The sequence below is a fragment of the Sporothrix brasiliensis genome (assembly GCF_000820605.1).
Source record: "Sporothrix brasiliensis 5110 chromosome Unknown Cont21, whole genome shotgun sequence".
NCBI lineage: Eukaryota > Fungi > Ascomycota > Sordariomycetes > Ophiostomatales > Ophiostomataceae > Sporothrix > Sporothrix brasiliensis.
Window position 1 is genome coordinate 3,314,860 of NW_024467140.1, and position 17,609 is coordinate 3,332,468.

A 17,609-nucleotide genomic window follows, 5' to 3' on the forward strand; every position below is an offset into this window, starting at 1 on the left:
TCGACGGAGCACCGTCATGTACTCCTGTTTGTTTGGTGTGCAGTGGCCGAAGATGCGTTGCCGACGGCCTCGCTGGCAGGGATGTGGACACTTCGCTATACATTGTGAGTCGCGATTGTCATATCGTGCCAAAACGCCTTTGTAGAAGTTTGTGTTAGTTGAGGTGTCGTAATGTGGTGATAATTTGCCACTAAGTATTGTCATGTTGTGTCAAACACGACAACATTAAAACAGAAGCAAGCCCGGGTAGTGACTATGGCACCGACCTGCCGACCGCTGTTTCGGATAGAAATTTTCCTTTACCTGTGTTTATTTACGTGCCACAATTTCACGTGGATTTTTTTAACCATTTTATTTTCACTAATTAATTTTAACACTATTAAAATTTTGTTAGTCCTTCTTTTAAATTAAACCCTGTTTTTGCAAACTTTGTACTCTTAATATGAATTCATTTGTACATATTTTGGGGCTCCAAATTTGTGTTCGGTCTGCTGCCACCAGCCGATATCGGAATCCGTCTCGCTTGATGCGTGCTGATCGGTTTGGTGGAACAAAAGCCACTTCCTTTCTCACATCGAACTTCTGCGCGTCGAACGATAAATTGTTAGCTGGGGCAAAGTGCCAAGTCCCTAGGCTCGTCCGACGTCTTTCGTCATGCCAAGCGAAGCCTGTAGTGACAACAATAATATTTCCTGACCTTGCTCCCAACAGCTGATTAGATTGATAAAATAAGATTGATAAAATAAGATTGATAATGGAATGGAGCCTTACGGAACATCCTTCCCATTTCAGTCGATTTCCGTTCCCTGTCGAGGCTCCTTTTGGGACTAGCCCAAACCCCCTGCCATGGAAATACTCTGCCGATATGCGCTGGGCAATGGCCGTGTGGGGGTTCTAAACCTGGTCGCCCATAATTTGAGCACCGTACAACACAGTGCCATAGCATTGGCGGGGTACATTTGGGACCTGATCGGCTGAAAAATCACGGTTCACCTGAGTGTTACGTATTCGGTACTTCGTATACTCCGTATTCGAGTGTCCTCTAAAACGAGCTCAAAAAAGTACAGGAGAATTGAGGGACATATAGCTTGGCTAACGCGATGCCGCCGTTCAGCGTTTTGTTTTCAGATTTTGAAATTAAACTGTTGGAGATTTTACTCTGCACCACATCCATTGGATCGTCTTTTCTCGGTATCGGTTTTATGCAGCCTAAATATGTGTGCTAGTAAAAATACTAGCACAGAAACAACTGTGTTTTTGACAAGGTAACACGAAAGATTGGTAGTGGACGCCGAACCTGCAAACGCCTCTACTTGAACACACGCTGTGCAAGTGCTGTACGAAGTTAAACAACTATACGTGACTGTAACATAGGTTGTTCAAATAGGATTAAGGGCCGTCGACTACCTAAGACAATTGGCAAATAAATGACAAGACTAACGGAAGGAAGAATACAGCCAAGGAACCAAATAAACGTCATCGGTACCGCAAATGCCGCAGCCGTACAATACTTTTTAGTCCATTGACCCCCGCGCGGGCAAGAACACGAACCAGGAAAACGACAATGGGACCACATGAACCTGGCTAGGGGTGAAACAGAATAAAAACGGATGCTAGTATTAGGGATTGGATTAAGAAGTACTTTTTTCAACCGAGGAGCTGAAGATGTGCCAACCAAGGCCTTCAGTTTGAATAATCACCTAACCGAGATTTTGGCGGCGTCACAGAGTGCTCGGAATAAACCGGCCTTTGCATACAGCTCGGAAGCTGAGCCAAACTCAGCTACAGTTCCTGAATCCATGACCACTATCCGGTCACAAGAGCCGATAACAGTATCGAGACGATGGGCTACAGTGAGCACGGTCGAATTGCTCATAAACTCGCTCAATATGCTCTGAAGGTGGTGATCAGCACGTTCGTCAATGGAGGCAGTTGCCTCATCAAGAACAACTATTTTAGCCTTGCGGACGAGAGCACGAGCAATCGAGATAAGTGATCGCTGGCCATGGGAGATGTTGGAACCGTTTTCCCCGACCTCCGAATCAAGATGTAGGGCCGATGCGGAGACAGTATTGCCGTAAGTGCCACTTTTGTTGCCATTGTCGGCAGCGGCGTGGACACTGGACATGTTTGTAGCCAAGTGAGTATCCTTCCCTTTGAGACGCTGCTGCGTAGTAAGTCCAACCATATGCAGACACTGTGTGAGCCACACATCGTCATGCTCGTGGAATGGGTCAAGATTGTAGCGAATCGTCCCGGCCCAGAGAACCGCGTCTTGACTGATAACGGATATGTGAGACCGAAGAATATGAAGGCCAACTGTTTGTATATCAATACCATCGATAAGAATACGGCCACTGGTCGGTTCCACGAGTCGTAGGAGAGCAGTAATCACTTGTAAAGTCAGTCTATTGAAAGGGGAAAAAATCACACAGAGATGAAAATAAATAAACATACGAGTACTCTTCCCGGCCCCGGTGCGCCCGACAATACCGATGCGTTCACCTGGCTGGATATCCAAACTCACATCTCGAAGCGCAGGATTATGGTCCGACCGGTGGTTCAACGTAAGTGACTCAAACTGTACGTGTCCTCTACTCGGCCATGACCGTTTGCGAAGATCTGTGTCAACGTCTTGAACATCATGTGCTGCCTCCTGTGGTATTTCGTTTGCATAATGAAGCAGGCGCTCGATCGAGTTCATGTTGTTTTCAATCTCCGCGCTGAATCGGATCATGTTCCCAAACGCCGCCTGGGCCGTCACCATATATGATAACACCAAGCCACCAGTCGATGGATTAATGTGGTCACGCAAACCAATGGCCAGCAGACCCGTGCCCAGCACCAAAACGGCACCCAAAAGATCAAGCCGTATGTTTAACCAACGGACGGCAGCGACTGAGAGCCAATATGCCGTGTTCTCGGTGTCAATGCGGCGCGCGTTATCAGCGACGAATCCTCCGACTCGACCAAAAGCTGTCAGTGTGGGCAGTCCAGAGAGTGTCTCAGTAAAGTGCTCATAGATGCGGCTGCGGAGAAGATTGTTGAGGCGGCGCAGCTCACGGGCTGATGGTCTGTAGTACATGCCCGTCCAGGTGTAGATGAGAAGCACACCGGCGGCAATCCCAACGAAAATGGGCAGGATTATGCTGACGACAACCACGGTACCGACAACCTGGACCAACGTCGAAATGAAGATACGCAACTGCTCACCGACCACGTTGTCCATGGCATCCGTATCCTTACTAAACCGGTGAGTGATTCTTCCCTGCGGCGTTGTGTCGAAAAATGAAACCGGCGCGTACATAATGCCGAAAAGTGAAGCCGCGTGAAGGTGATTTGAGCACCAAAAGCAAAACAAGGCAAATACTGCGCTCATGGCAAACAGGCCAAGTGACTGACCGATGCCCCAGGCAGCATAGCCGGCCATGTAACCACCCTCGCTGATATCGAGATATTTTTTCGTTTGCCACCAGCTGAGCCACAGCGCAGAGACGACACTGCTGCCCTGAAACACGGCGATGGCTAGAATGAACAGAGGCACAGTGACCAATGCGTTGCCGAATTTCAGGTAGTGCAAATACGTCTTTCCGCTGACTGTGCCAACGAGACGCTCTTCGCGACGCATAATCTCCCTGCCTCTCTGCTTCTGATTGTGTTCTGGTGTCTCTGCGGGCGCGGTGGTTCCATTCTTGATGTTGTTATTTCTCCCTTCCACAAGTGTCTTTGACTTTTCAGATGCTTGCATGCTCATGCCATCGTCATCCCTGACCGGTGGTGTGTCTGCGTAGGTCGTTTGGGCCACGGTTGAAGACCTATTGTACTCGGCAAATGGACCCGCTCGCCTCATGAGCTCGGAAAATGAGCCCTGTTCCATAATACGTCCACTGTCCATGTAGACAATGTGGTCCGCTTGACGAGCAAGTACCATTGAATGTGTAACGAGGACAATCGTACATTCTCTGGCGTGACGCGTTTGCTTGACCACGTTTTCAAATACGCGGCTACCAACGTGAGCATCCAGTGCCGAGAAACAATCGTCGAGAAGAAGAAGATGACTGCGGCCGTACACGGCACGAGCCAAAGAAATCCGCTGCTTTTGGCCTCCGGACAACGAAACGCCCTTTTCGCCAATGATGGTCATGTCGCCGTCGATAAGCATTCGGAGGTCGTCATGGAGACAACAACGACCGAGCACTTCATTATACCAGGAAGCATCAAAAGGGCGCCCAAACACAATGTTTTCTCGCACAGTCTCGCTGAGAAGCCAAGCTTCCTGAGAGACGTAAGCCACTGGTGACAACGAGGTGGACGTATCGACATTGACGGCACAAGATTCAGCCTTGGAAAGGTGCATGTCACCCAGAAGGGCTCGCAAGACGGACGATTTGCCGGCTGCAACTGGCCCAACAATAGCAATAAATTGGCCCTTCTCCACCTCAAGCGAATCAATGTACAAAGACATAGATGGACCTGCAGCCTCTTTCTTAGCTTCTCCCAGGACAAGGCTTTTCTCGCCAATACCGGCCTCACTTTCCCATATCGCGCGCAGCTGGTCGCTGTCATGGTACCAGAAACTTGCATCTTTCAATTGGATGATGGTCCTGCCGTCTTTCAGGTTCCTTCCCTTTTCCGCAAGAGCGTTGCGAAGGGCCGCATCACGGGCCGTGCCGTTGTCAGATGCCAACATAAATGCCGACAGCCGCTCGAGAGCAGCTTGGGCGTCCGCAAGAGTTGAAATGGCGATGGGCAGCGAGCCAAGTGGTGTCCGCATCAAGAGGAAGAAGGTCAGAGACGAAAAGACCACGCTAGCACTCATTCCGTTACCAGTCGTGGCAGCATAGCACAAAATGCTCACGACCGAGGCTAGTGTCGGTGCAGTGAACGTAACGGCAATGTTTAGTGCCCTAAGCATCATGCGCTTGCGGATGTAAACGACCTCATCTGCCCGCAGAGCGCCAATCTTGGTGAGAATGCTATTCTCGTAGGCGTTTGCTTTGGTAAGGCGGATTGTGGATACAGCCTCGACCACAGCCTTGATGCGCTTGTCTGTGCACGGCATGCTGTTGCGACGAAGGCGGAACAAGTTCTTCATCATGAACGTCTGCACCGGGTACAGCAGGGCTAATAAACCGAACCCAGGAAGAGCGCTGTACCCCAATGTCCAGGTGGTCAGACCGAGGCAGAGGGCGATCTGGATGAAGCTAGTCCATAGTGAATGGAAATAGCCACAGCAAAAGTCAATGCGCGACACGTCGGCGCTGATGAGGCTCGTCAGCTTCCCGGTCGCAAAATTTCCGCGTAGCTTTGCTTCGTGTGTCAATTGTGTCGTGGCGCGGCGGTAAATGACATGTATCAACGCCGCTCGCAGCAGGATGCCGGTAGTAGCTGCCCGATAGAATCCATGGATGTTTGTCACAACAGAGAAGGCAAGGACAGCGAAAAGACCCACGGCATAGCCAAATCCGGCGCCGTATGCTCGTTCGGATGGGTCATCTAGGTCCTGAATGAAATAGCGGATGAGCAGTGGTGAGATCATCTGCATCGAGTCACCTAGCATCCGTAACATGCCGCCTGTCCAAAAACGCCGGAAACAGACGTCGTTGAGAGCCAGGGCAAGAACTGTGGCATTTGACGTACGTCGTGCCCAGAAAGGCCGCCACGCAAACCATCTTCCCGCCGGTTTCCGGCCATTGTTTGCTTCCAGGCGTGCCGTCCATGCTTGCTCAAGCCGATCTGCGTGGTTGACGGCGAGACAGGAGTCCGGTAGATCATAAAGGTCGTCCGCTTGCAGCGGTCGGGAATAGCCCGTCCGTAAAAGTGTGCCCAACCAGTTGAATGTAATAATGGAAAGAAAATTCGCTCGTACTTCTGGGGTAACTGTACAGAAATCGCCGTGTGCATCGTTGGTGGTGTTTGTACCGTTCTCGGTGTCGAATAAAGAGGCCAGACGTGTCTTCTGGTGCCTTTCGGTAAGCTTTTTCTGGATTGGTTTTTGTGACAGAAAGGGGACACGCCTGTACCACTTCCGTGGAGTAAAACTCTTTCCATCATTGCTTGCCATGTTGCTGGTTGCGATGTGGTGAGGCAATCGTTTGAAGCGTCGCAGGCAACAAGTTATCTGCTGTGAACACTTCAAACGGGAGTAATGTGCGTGGTATAGCCTAGGCATCACATGTACCTTACCACGGCCGAAGCCGGAACGCCAGACCATATCATCGGGCACTATTACGGAGAAAGGAAATAAAAGGTACAACATAAGTCACGGATGGGCACCTTGGTGGCCCAAAAAGGCTAGTTTTGCAACGCTGCACCGAGAACCAAACAGTGGGGGGACTTTCCGAAACACTCATCAGCAAACAAGAAAATTGATTATTCCGACATAATGTTACTGGACTTTTGTGGATAAACGAATGTGACAATGCAAGGTCGGTCAATACTATGCCAATACCAAGGACCATTGAAGGCCTAGTACCACCCAGCATCCAGCACCCAGCACCCAACACCCAGCACATCCAAAGACATCCGTCACGAATAACGCAATAAAGACTAAGTGATTTTGATCGTGATTTTATTTAACCTATACTAAAAAGTAATCGAATAACCACTTTTAAAATCAAACAAAATGCCCTTCTTGAAAGAAGCGGTCTCGCTGCAGTGCAATGAGCATAGATGTCTTGTGTGGAAGATGAAAGCGCTTTTTCTTCTCCATTGGAATAAAACGCTCCTGGATACCGAGTGCTGAGAGTCCAATTTGCGGCTCGCCTATAATTTGTTTTGTCCGTGCGTCGCGCAAGAAGGCAAAATGCTTCATGGAGAGGTTGGCCGCCTGGTACCGCTTGCCGCCGCGAAATTTCTCTTCGCCTACTAAAAAGTGCGTGTTTTGGTCAAACTCCCCGACAACGACATTGCAGTTGGATCGCATAAAGCAAGCCACGTTGTCCTCCATCACATACCCAATCTCCATGTAGCCGGCCAGTTGCCCATCCCACTCGTAGACACACGACATAGTGTGCGGGTCGGCCAATTGCTGAGCGAGATATTTGCGGTGGTGATCATCCGATCCGCGTTCTCGCCAGCCGGCGTTGACACGGTCTGAGTTTTGCCACCGTGCGTAGTGCTCGAAGTGCACCGGGTTGCTGGCGTCAATGTGATAGATACGGAGCTGCTCGCCCAGTTCCACAATGTACCGTGAGTACAACAGGGAGCCTGGTGCAGGCTTCGGAGGCCGCACCGGGTGTACCGTGCAGACATTGCCGCCGCGCGTGAAGCCAATTTGACTTGGAAAACTACCAGCACCCGAAAACGCGGGAAACGAGGTGACTTCAGGACGACTGCGAACCCACGTCTGAGTGTTCGGTGCTCCTGCGCCCTGCCAGAAAGCCTCGCGGTGTAGCCAGAAAACCGTTTCTGCGGGCACATCTGTTGTCGTGGACGATGAGGAGGAGAACGGTGAGATTATCCCCAGGCCCGTGGACCGGAGGTAAGACGCCAACCGCTCGCTGTTGACGACGACTGCATGCAGGTCTTTCTCCCGAACACGGGGATGCAGCCAGAGGGCGTAGACCGCTGTCCATAGAAGACCGATATCCTCAGTTTCTGTATCCCCACTGATGCCGGTTGGTGGCTCACCGGAGGTGACAATGTCAAAGCGGAACAGGTCGTCGTACTCGGCCACATTCTCGTTAATCATTGCCGGGGAAACACAGACCTTTTGCTCCAGGGCTGTCCAGCGACCCAGAGTGATGGCCCCTAGACCTACTGAGAAAGTAACTTGGGAATCGATCTCATCTGAAGTAATCCACAACTCATGTTTGCCATCCGGAAGTCGGAACGTGATTGTCGTATCTTGCGGCCGTTGGCCGGTGTCTTTGCGGATGCTGCCCATATTTGCGGCTGTGTGTCAATTTTGGTCGTGTTGTTTGACGACGGAGCATTCGAAGGCCGTGTCAAATCCAGGCAGAACTACCGATATATCATGAAAATGTTCATCTACCACCTGTAGAAGCTTATGCTCCATACTGAGAAGCTATGGCAGGTGTATCATGGTGTCCACATTCTTGGCTCAGGCCACCCTGCACGCCAAGCTGCACGCCAAGCCGCATTAAATTAAAAGAGAAGTGGTCCCACCCCAAAAGTACAAGACGAAGTGGTTAGACGATTGCCGAATTGTGATGCGGGGGTCAGCTCCATGCTCCGTCACCGGACGTAGGCCAGTATCTTATCAGATTAGATTTTTGTTTTCGTTGATGATCGTCCGTCAGAGTTTTCGCCCACCCTTGCACGGTACAGTACATAATTCCATCTTTACACACTATGTACATGAGCTGCCGAGACAACAAGTTAAATGGGAGTACCGCACACTCACACCAGTCCCTTGCCACGTCCCCACGACGATCACTTTCAACAATGTCGTTTTTCGACCCCCCTAGGCGCCTGCTCGTCCGCATAGTTGACATTTACAGGCACCAATTATGATTTGCTTTCCGCAAAGGACAAAGAGATAAGAATCAGTTCGGTGTTTCTCGATGCAAATTTCCCACTTTTCTCTGTACAATAACGCTCCGCCAGTGACGGTGTAGTACCCGGCCGCGTAAAGCAAGAGGTCCTTGCTACTACGGCTCCTCGGCAAGTCGACAACGGTTCAATATCGTCTGCTCTAGGCAAACACCTTGGGAAACTGAGGTCGAATAAGAAGTATGACTCCGTAGGAAAACATGAGACGGCCTTCTCACTACTTGTATCCACCACCACTATCGTATTCGCTCTTTTCTCGACCCAATTCTAAACCTACTTGGCAGAGTGATTTATTTGCAAGAAAAAGTAAGTGGCCAAAGCCATGCAAGGGAGAGGCACGGAAATCTTGTTTGCATTCGCGCTTCCCAACTCCACCTTTTACTCTGTGAGTCCTCATTCACTCTTCCATCAACTTCCCACTTGAAAACATTCACTTATTTATTCCTCCCGTGCCGCTCACGTCTATTTCTTTTTGAAGCTACTCTACATCATCTCCCTTCTACATGTGGCCATCCAGCTGAAACTTGTTCACAATATCCTAGCCTCCAAGCCCCCAGACTTTGGTCGATTTACCGTTTTCTTTCTCAATCCATTCAATACAGCATAACGCCGCCGATCAACAAACATGTCTACACAGCCCGCTTATGATCAGCCTATAAGCATGGATCCCAAGAGCATGCCATCCACGGAACCTCCTAAAGGGCATGAGCTGTTCGACATCTCGGAGAAGAGAGAAGCGGAAGCGACCGTCACCGATACTCAACACGACACCGGAGTTAGTCGTGTTGAGGCCTTTAACAAGGTGCTGTACCGGTCTGGCAAGAAAGGCAAGGTCCTGCTGTGGCTACTCGGCATTTCCATCTTCCTCACCATGTTTGTCTATGCACTGGACCAAGGCATCACGTCTACCATATTCAGCACGCTGGCGGCGTCGACCTTTGGGGTTCATAGTCAAATTGGAACTGTGAGCACTGCTAGCCAGATCATTCGCGCAATCAGCAAGCCATTCATTGGCAAGATCGCCGACATCACCTCGCGGCCTACGACGTACGTCATCATCCTCGTCTTCTACGTCGTGGGCTTTGTTGTCGCTGCCAGTGCCAGCACCTTTGCATCGTACACTGTCGGCGTTTGCTTCACCTCCATTGGCAAGTCTGGCCTCGACTTACTTAGCGACATCATTGTCGCCGACCTGACACCATTGGAATGGCGTGGCTTCTTCAGCGCATGTTTATCACTCCCCTTCATTGTCACCGTACCTGTTAATGGATTTATTAGCAGTGGCTTCTACGGAAACTGGCGCTGGGGCTTAGGCATGTTTGCCATTATGGTGCCCGTGCTTCTCATACCTGCTATCCTGACACTCTACACGATCCAGCGTCGTGGGAAGAAGGCCGGCATGGTCACAATGGCTGATTCGAAGGATGTTCGCACAGGCCGTACCGAGGCATCCACTGGCAGCATCGCATATTGGGCCCATTTGGCGTACCGAGGACTTATCGACATTGATATCTTTGGCCTTTTGCTTCTTGGCTTTGCCTTTTCTCTCATCCTCTTGCCTATCACACTGGCTGGTGATGCTAAGAACGGGTGGCGCAATCCGAGCATGATTGCCATGATCGTGGTTGGCTTCGTCTTCCTCATCTTGTTCGCGCTCTTCGAGTACTTCGTGGCCCGCAAGCCATTGATGACTCGCAACATATTGAACAACCGCGCTTTCATCGCCGGCGTCATCATCCACACCTTCAATCAGCTTGCGTCGGCCGTCCGCAACACCTACTTCTCGTCATACATTCTCATCATCAAACAGTGGACGACGTACCAGTGGACCATTTTCCTCGGCATCACAACTATGGGTCTCTGTATTGTCGGCCCCTGCGTGGGTCTAATCCACCGTACCACGCACCGATACAAAACTGTTATGGTGCTCGGTGCTGCAGCTAAGGTCCTCGGCTACGGTCTGCTGATCCAGGGCAACGGCAATATGACGCAGGACACGGTACGCCTGGTTGCGGCGCAGCTCATCTTCTGCCTTTCATCCCTCAACGTTGTTGGTGCCCGTGTGGGTGTCCAGGCATCCGTCCCCCATAAAGATATCGCATCACTGATCTCGATTATTACATTGTGGTCGACCTTGGGCTCAAGTGTTGGAAGTGCTGTTGCATCGGCCATCTGGACCAGCCAAATGCTTGATCAGATGCGCGTGGAGCTTCCCGGAGTTCCCGAGTCTACTATTAAGACTGTTTACGGGAGTATTCGGTCCTTACGAAAGTACGATTTCAATGATCCCGTCCGACAGGGCTCTATCCGTGCGTACGCTATTGTCAATGGCCACATTACTACGGCCTCAATCTGCCTATCTGTCGTGACACTCTTTGCTTCCGTCTGTATGCCAAATTTTTATCTCGGAAAGCAGCAGAACGCCGTCGACAACAAAGGCCTCGACGGATCGTCTATCGATGTCCCACAAAATCGTAAGGAAGACAAATCAACAACTACGCGGCCATTTTAGAAGAAACTTGTTGCCTTATATTATAAATAAGTGCTAGTACATACGGAATACTGGTTTATATTAGTACTATTACCCGACCACCTTAGTCACTCCTCTTACGCTTTTTAGAGCGTGTGTCTTGGCGAAGACCACCTTCTCATTCGTAAAATTTTGATTCGAGGACGGCAGCTAGGCTGGGTCACGTGCCATATTGTAAACGGACAGCGTCCTACTCGCTGTTACCAAGTGGTGCCACCGACTTGCAGACTTTGCATACACAAAACATTACAATTCCAGTAGGCAACCTCCCATCTCCTCGTACACGCGACGATATGGGCCGGTAAGACTTTGGTCTTGTCACGAATGTCGCGATTAGCGTCCTACCTTCGCGATCGACTCTATCAATCGTTTGATTGTCTTACAATTGAATACATGCCCAATCTTGGCTCGTACATTTATGCGCTGTTTTATTACCTAAGAAAGGAGTTCGTGGTGCCATCTCATTCTTATTTCCTTGCCCAATGGTTCGAGATCATTTTCGGTGGGCCGAGAACAAGGAGGCTAGTTGCCCGTCGTATATCAATACTTTACTTAAACTGGCAATGTTGATCACCTTTGGTATGCTTGTTTCTTGAAAGCCTACGCCCGAGAAAGTCGTCAAGGCGCCATTACTTACGTAACAGCTTCACGGTACGACTTACACCATTCACGATTCACGTATTGACTCTGATAGCCTTTCTTTGTCGTCTGAAAGATCTTTTTCGGGGAAGTTCACTCTATCTGATCCTTTTAATTAGAACGAAAATCTGCGAGCTATTATATTTGATCCTAAATGGGGAGTGCAAAATGCACTCGAATTATATACAACTAATACCCAGACGCGACCTGTGTTGTATCACCGTATTGTCAACTATACTTACTTCGGGCGTAGTAGATACAAAAATGTCTTAACCATTTTCCTTTGTTTTCGTCTCACAAAAATGAAGCAGTCGGAGATGTGGCTGTCGTTACGGATACACCGGAGACCGGGCAATCTAGACATTAGACCTAAATCTTCTCACTTCGGGCGTATCGGCCGGTGCCTCTTTGTCGGGTCCGCATTCTTCTCTTTCGTATTGAAATCTTCCGGGTGAAGCGTTAGCAATTGGACTAAGCCGGGCGAGTTCGCGTTCCTAATATGGTAATTCTAATATCTTAATCGATGTAATTGAGGGGAGAATTTCATGTAACATGAGGAGCGTACTAGACGTTTTAGAAGAATGGATGGTCCTACAGGAAAGATATAAGAGGTCCCCTGGCTCCTGCTCCTCGCAATAGATACTCCGTCTCTCCATCCGACTTCAGCTTGAAACCTTTTGTTTATCTGAAAATCTAGTTATCGCGCGAATATACGGAAATACCTTGCCACCATTCACATCCGCCATGCATTACTACAATAAGCTGAAGTTTCTGGCTTTGGCCTCGGTAATCTCGGCTACGTCTGCGCATCCAACTAGCGACCATTATTATGCCGACGCGGAATCGGAGGCTTGCTTGAACGGCAAGGCCGTCTACGTGACTTCGAACACGGAACACAACTCTGTGGTTGCCATACCCATTGCCCGGAACGGGTCGCTTCTGGTCAACTACGCCACTTCTACGGCTACTGGTGGTCGTGGTGGCAATGGTATCAACCCGAGAGGCATGCCCGCGGGCCCTGACGCGCTCTTCGGTCAAGGTTCCATTACCATTGCAGGAGATGTACGTCCATTACCGCCGTAGTACAGTGTGAAGATAAGCTTTCCTAGTTCTAACATATTACAGTACCTCTTCGCCGTTAACGCCGGCTCTAATACAGTGACAATGCTGGCTATTGATAAACACGACCCTACAAAGGTGACAGTTGTTGGCGAGCCGGCCGAGTTGCCCGGCGAGTTCCCTACTACCGTGGGAGCCTCTGACAAGTTCAATCTCGTTTGTGTTGGTCTTACTGGTGCCAAGGCTGGAGTTTCTTGCGCATCTTACTCGTGGTATGGTCTTGGCCCCTTTGACGAGTTGCGGCCCTTCGATTTGCACCAGACTACGCCGCCGCATGGCCCTACAAATACGGTATCGCATGTTTTCTTCTCGGGCGATCAGGAGACTGTGTTTACCACCGTTAAGGGTGATCCAGCGGTTAATAACACTGGTTTCCTGGCTGCCTACCCAGTCGAACACATCCACTCGTCGTGCTATGCCACCCCGTCCGTTTCCCACAAGGGCGTTATCAGCTCTCCTGAGGGAACTGCCGTTCTCTTTGGTTCTACTCCTATTCCCGACACGACTAATCTATTCGCCACCGACGCTTCATTCGGTGCTGTTATTCTCGGTATCGAGGACTACGAGGCCTCCACACTCTATAAGACTGTTATTCCGGGCCAAGACGCTACATGCTGGGTTGCCATTTGCCCGGCCACTCACACTGCCTTTGTTACGGACATTCGCATGAACCGCCTAGTTGAAATGTCTCTGGCGAACGCCGAAATCATTGGCGAGCCCATTGACCTGACGACTTTCAGTAACGATCCGGGTTTGACAGAGATCCGGTCTGGTGGTAGCTTTGTTTATGCGTTGAGTCCTGGTAACGGGACCACGGAAGCGTGGATTACCGTACTTAATGCTTTGACCAAGAAACCCGTGCAGCATGCTCTTCTTACACCACTGGGACTGGACCGTAACGCAATGGGTATGGCTATCCTGGTGTAAAAGTGGTGTCGCAAATCGGTTCGTGTTGTGGGGGGTAATGTTAATGGCCTGGTTTATACTCGGCTTAATCACGGTTTTAAGACGGATGATTCGTCAAGTTTTTTATTTTCTTTCTAATCCCTTCCTTTTTATTTTTATTTTTATTTCTATTTTTACTCACCTTTTTTTTTATCTTCTTAACTTACATATTACGACTTATAATAGTCTTAATAAAATATATTTACGGGTAAATTAAGCTAAGATGAAAGGCGGGCTCAGAGACTGCAGTACGATGCGCTTTCCTCTCTTCTATTTATGCGCTACATTCGTCATTAGTGGCGATGAAAGGTGTCTATTAGTCGACTACCTGCAACGAACGAGGCACGGCAAGGAAATCGAGGACTGCAATACTGCCTGCCTCTTCGTACGACAAGGCTCGATTGTGTTGGATTAAGCTCATGTTCACACATGCGGGGAAATCACGACAACTACAAAGCGGATTAAATGTTATTGGTATTTTTAAACGTTTCTGATTTTTTTTCCAAAAAAAATATCGGGATTGAATAGTATATCAGAAGGACAAATCAAGGGATGTATCAGGTGATAGAAGCACAAGACCAACTTATTCAGGGACAAGGCCAAAAAAACCAGTGATTCAGGCGAATATTCTAAATATCTTAAATAGGGGATAGGTACAGAATTTGGTTCTAGAGACTAACTATGTATACAATACAGTGTAGATCCTGCCCAGACTCTATTAGTCCAAAAAGGTGAAGCCAAGCGCTCCATTATGAGTTGGTGACAAAATTATACGTGGCACCAGGCGCAGTCTTCATCGTCAGGGATACACTTGCATTCACGCGGGAGGAATTGAATGGCAAGGCTTCGGCCAATGACAGCGACTGTTCCGTGCCCAGAGTAAGGTTCAGTGGGTTGCCGAGACGAGACAACACGGCCACATGGCTCACCAAGCCGTTGGCCCAGGTGGCATTGACGACAAACCCGCCGCGAGCCACCAAGCCAGAGAAGCTGCCGTTTAATGCGGACGGAAACAGGGCCGGCAGCACCTTCACCACTCCATTGTGACTCTGCAGCAGGGCTTCCGCAATGGCAGCGCAGCCTCCAAAGTTGCCGTCTATCTGGAATCCGGCGGGGGGGCCCGAGTCGAGCAGGCTGTTGTAGGTGAGATTGCTCAATAGATAGAAGAGGTCATTCTCGGCGCCACGTCCATCGTGGAGACGGGCGTGCAAGCTCATAATCCACGCGCGAGACCAGCCAATGTTGCCAGATCCGTGACTACACCCGGTCAGTTCTACAGGACTTCCGCCACTGTGACCGGGGGAATAAAAAACCACTCACTATACTCTTCGATCGACAAAGGCGCGGGAGGCATTCCAAATCGTCGTATCGGACGGAGTGATTTCGCGTCCGGGATAGAGCCCGTATACAGGCGACAGATGTCGATGGCCCGGATCAGTCTCGACAAAGTCCTCGATCCACTCCATGAGGACGCCGGTAGTGGGGGAGACCCGCAGCGGCGGAAGTTTCGCGTGCAAGTCCATGGCCTGGGCGACAAGAGGGGTGTGCGGCAGATCGAGAATGGTCGTGGCGTCGCGCAGATTGGCAAAGAGCTCACGCAGGATGGAATTATCGATGGTGGACCCAACGGTCATGGCACCGCTGACACTGCCATTGCGATATGAATTCTCCGGGGAAACGGACGGGTTAGTCACTTTCCAACCTTGGTAGTCGTCCAGTGTGTCATGGAAGAACTGCGCCGCCTCGTAGAGCAGGTAGTAGTACTTCTTCAGGAAGGCCTTGTCCCCCGTAAACAAGTAGTGCTCGTAGACGTGCTGTAGCAGCCACGCACCCCCTAGGGACCAGTACGATGCAGGGGAGTAAATATCTTGGGGGGCCGAGTCTCCCCAGAGATCGGTGTTGTGATGCAGACACCAGCCTCCCGCTCCGTACATCTGTTTAGCCGTTTTTTTGCCCGACACATAGGCCGTCTCCAGCAGCGAAAACAACGGCTCCGTAAGTTCAGGAAGATCTAATAAGAAAGAGAAAAAATAATTAGCCCACCATTCACGCACCGAGAACACCCACCGCGGGGGCCTACACTCACTGGTGACTTCGGCCGGCCAGTAATTCATCTGAAGGTTAATGTTGATCGTGTACTTGGATCCCCATGCCGGATTCATGTCGTTATTCCAAATGCCCTGCAGGTTCGGTGGCAAGGTGTGCGGCCGCGAGGAGGAGATAAGCAAGTATCGTCCGAACTGGAAGTAAAGACTGGCCAATTCGGCGTCGAACTCGCCGGGGGCGAGGGCCTGGCGGCGCTGGTCTGTGGACAGCGCGTTTTGGGATTCTGACGACGCGCCTAGCGACAGGCTGGCGCGGTTAAAGAGGGTCTGGTAGTCGGCCACATGCTGGGACCGCAGAGCGTCATAGGAGGAGGACAGGGCGCCGGCAAGTTTCTTCTTGGCCACGGCCAGTGGGTTCGGCTCCCGCACACTGGTCTCTATGTCTGTGACGATCCAGGCCTCATCAGCGCCTGTCACCAGGATCTGGTCGCCTACTTGGCGTTTCGAGCCACCGGTAGTGCGCACTTGGGCCGCAAACACTCCCCGAATCTGATTGCCCAGAAAGGTCGAGACAATGGTATCACCATTTTCGGCATAGGCCGTCTCGGCGAATCGGTTTTGCGAATTGGAGGACCGTTGGAACTTGATATAAAAGTTCAAGGATCCGGGCACCGAGGCCGTCAGATGAATGGCCACCACATCTGCGACGGCACTGGAGAGATATTCGCGTTGGTACGCCACCGATCCGGCTGTGTAGTAGACGCCGGCAGTACCATCACTCAGATCCAGCCATCGCTCGTAGGTTTGCACCGAAGCTTGGTTCTGAAAGACGATCTGAAAGTCTCCGCCGGGCATGTACTCGCGCGTGCTGGAAGGCACTCCGGCCAGCCCCAGGTTCGCCTCGAACGTTGCCGCCGACACGTCACCTTGGAGCAGCAATTGCTGCACTGTCTGCCACGAGCTGAATGCGCTGGGGTTGGTGCGATTCAAGGGACCGCCCGACCAGAAACTGTCCTCGTTCATATACACCAGTTCGGACGAGGGCGACCCCTTGACCATACCGCCCAGTCGACCATTACCGATGGGTAACGAGTCATTCCAGTATAAGGCCGGGGACGTATACCAGAGACGCAACGGGTGGCTTTTGGAATTAGGGCTTGGAATGTCGCACCACGCGAGCCCGAAGAAGCAAGAGAAGAGCAGGAAAGAGCGCATCATGAAACTTGGGACCAGTGCAGGACCAGCGCAGAACCTGGCCAGATCAGCAGACGACTTAGATATATATTCCTACATCCTCTAACTTTCTCATATAATCGTTAAATAGAAACAAGGGTTATTCATGGCAGAATATACGGGTATTTCCAAAATGCGAGCCGGGTAATTACTTGTCATAATATATCTAGCGTTTCTTCTTGTGAGTCTTCGGTGATTCAACCGGGTCTCTTTAAACGTGATCGTGGTGCCAGTTCCCAAGTAAAAGGTACGGCTCGTAGACAAGGCCACTACTACCTAGTAAAAACAATTGTCACATAAGATAACCACTACTACCGGTTAAAGTTGTATATGCCTCTTTTAACTTTACTAAGTCGGGGCGGGAAGTTAGGGTTAGTTAGGGTTAGTTAGTTAGGGTTAGTTAGTTAGGGTTAGTTAGTTAGGTTAGTTAGGGTTAGGGTTAGTTAGGGTTAGGGTTAGGGTTAGTTAGGGTTAGTTAGGGTTAGGTTAGTTAGGGTTAGTTAGGGTTAGTTAGGGTTAGGGTTAGTTAGGGTTAGTTAGGGTTAGTTAGGGTTAGTTAGGGTTAGTTAGGGTTAGGGTTA

At 50.3% G+C, this 17,609-nt stretch overlaps 6 protein-coding genes across 6 annotated transcripts; 2 read left to right on the top strand and 4 right to left on the bottom strand.

Annotated features, from left to right (window-relative positions):
• Positions 1-1,696: 1,696 nt before the first annotated feature.
• On the bottom strand, positions 1,697-2,128 carry SPBR_05395 (uncharacterized protein; the record flags this gene model as incomplete). The annotated part of the gene is made up of 1 exon (XM_040763672.1): positions 1,697-2,128. One exon carries the CDS (start codon positions 2,126-2,128, stop codon positions 1,697-1,699), a length of 432 nt encoding a protein of 143 aa, XP_040615991.1.
• Positions 2,129-2,234: 106 nt separating this feature from the next.
• SPBR_04593 (uncharacterized protein) lies at positions 2,235-5,694 on the bottom strand (the record flags this gene model as incomplete). Its single annotated transcript, XM_040762870.1, has 3 exons — positions 2,235-2,279; positions 2,528-5,622; positions 5,670-5,694. 3 exons carry the CDS (start codon positions 5,692-5,694, stop codon positions 2,235-2,237), a joined length of 3,165 nt encoding a protein of 1,054 aa, XP_040615992.1.
• A 922-nt stretch (positions 5,695-6,616) lies between these two features.
• On the bottom strand, positions 6,617-7,888 carry SPBR_05031 (uncharacterized protein; the record flags this gene model as incomplete). Its single annotated transcript, XM_040763308.1, has 1 exon — positions 6,617-7,888. One exon carries the CDS (start codon positions 7,886-7,888, stop codon positions 6,617-6,619), a length of 1,272 nt encoding a protein of 423 aa, XP_040615993.1.
• A 1,290-nt stretch (positions 7,889-9,178) lies between these two features.
• Positions 9,179-10,625, top strand: SPBR_04981 (siderophore iron transporter; the record flags this gene model as incomplete). Its single annotated transcript, XM_040763258.1, has 2 exons — positions 9,179-10,579; positions 10,611-10,625. 2 exons carry the CDS (start codon positions 9,179-9,181, stop codon positions 10,623-10,625), a joined length of 1,416 nt encoding a protein of 471 aa, XP_040615994.1.
• Positions 10,626-12,430: 1,805 nt separating this feature from the next.
• SPBR_05019 (uncharacterized protein) lies at positions 12,431-13,732 on the top strand (the record flags this gene model as incomplete). Its single annotated transcript, XM_040763296.1, has 2 exons — positions 12,431-12,748; positions 12,812-13,732. 2 exons carry the CDS (start codon positions 12,431-12,433, stop codon positions 13,730-13,732), a joined length of 1,239 nt encoding a protein of 412 aa, XP_040615995.1.
• Positions 13,733-14,499: 767 nt separating this feature from the next.
• Positions 14,500-17,010, bottom strand: SPBR_04698 (uncharacterized protein; the record flags this gene model as incomplete). Its single annotated transcript, XM_040762975.1, has 3 exons — positions 14,500-15,007; positions 15,071-15,761; positions 15,837-17,010. The coding sequence occupies 3 exons, from the start codon at positions 17,008-17,010 to the stop codon at positions 14,500-14,502; spliced, it is 2,373 nt and encodes a 790-aa protein (XP_040615996.1).
• Between the last annotated feature and the right edge of the window lie 599 nt (positions 17,011-17,609).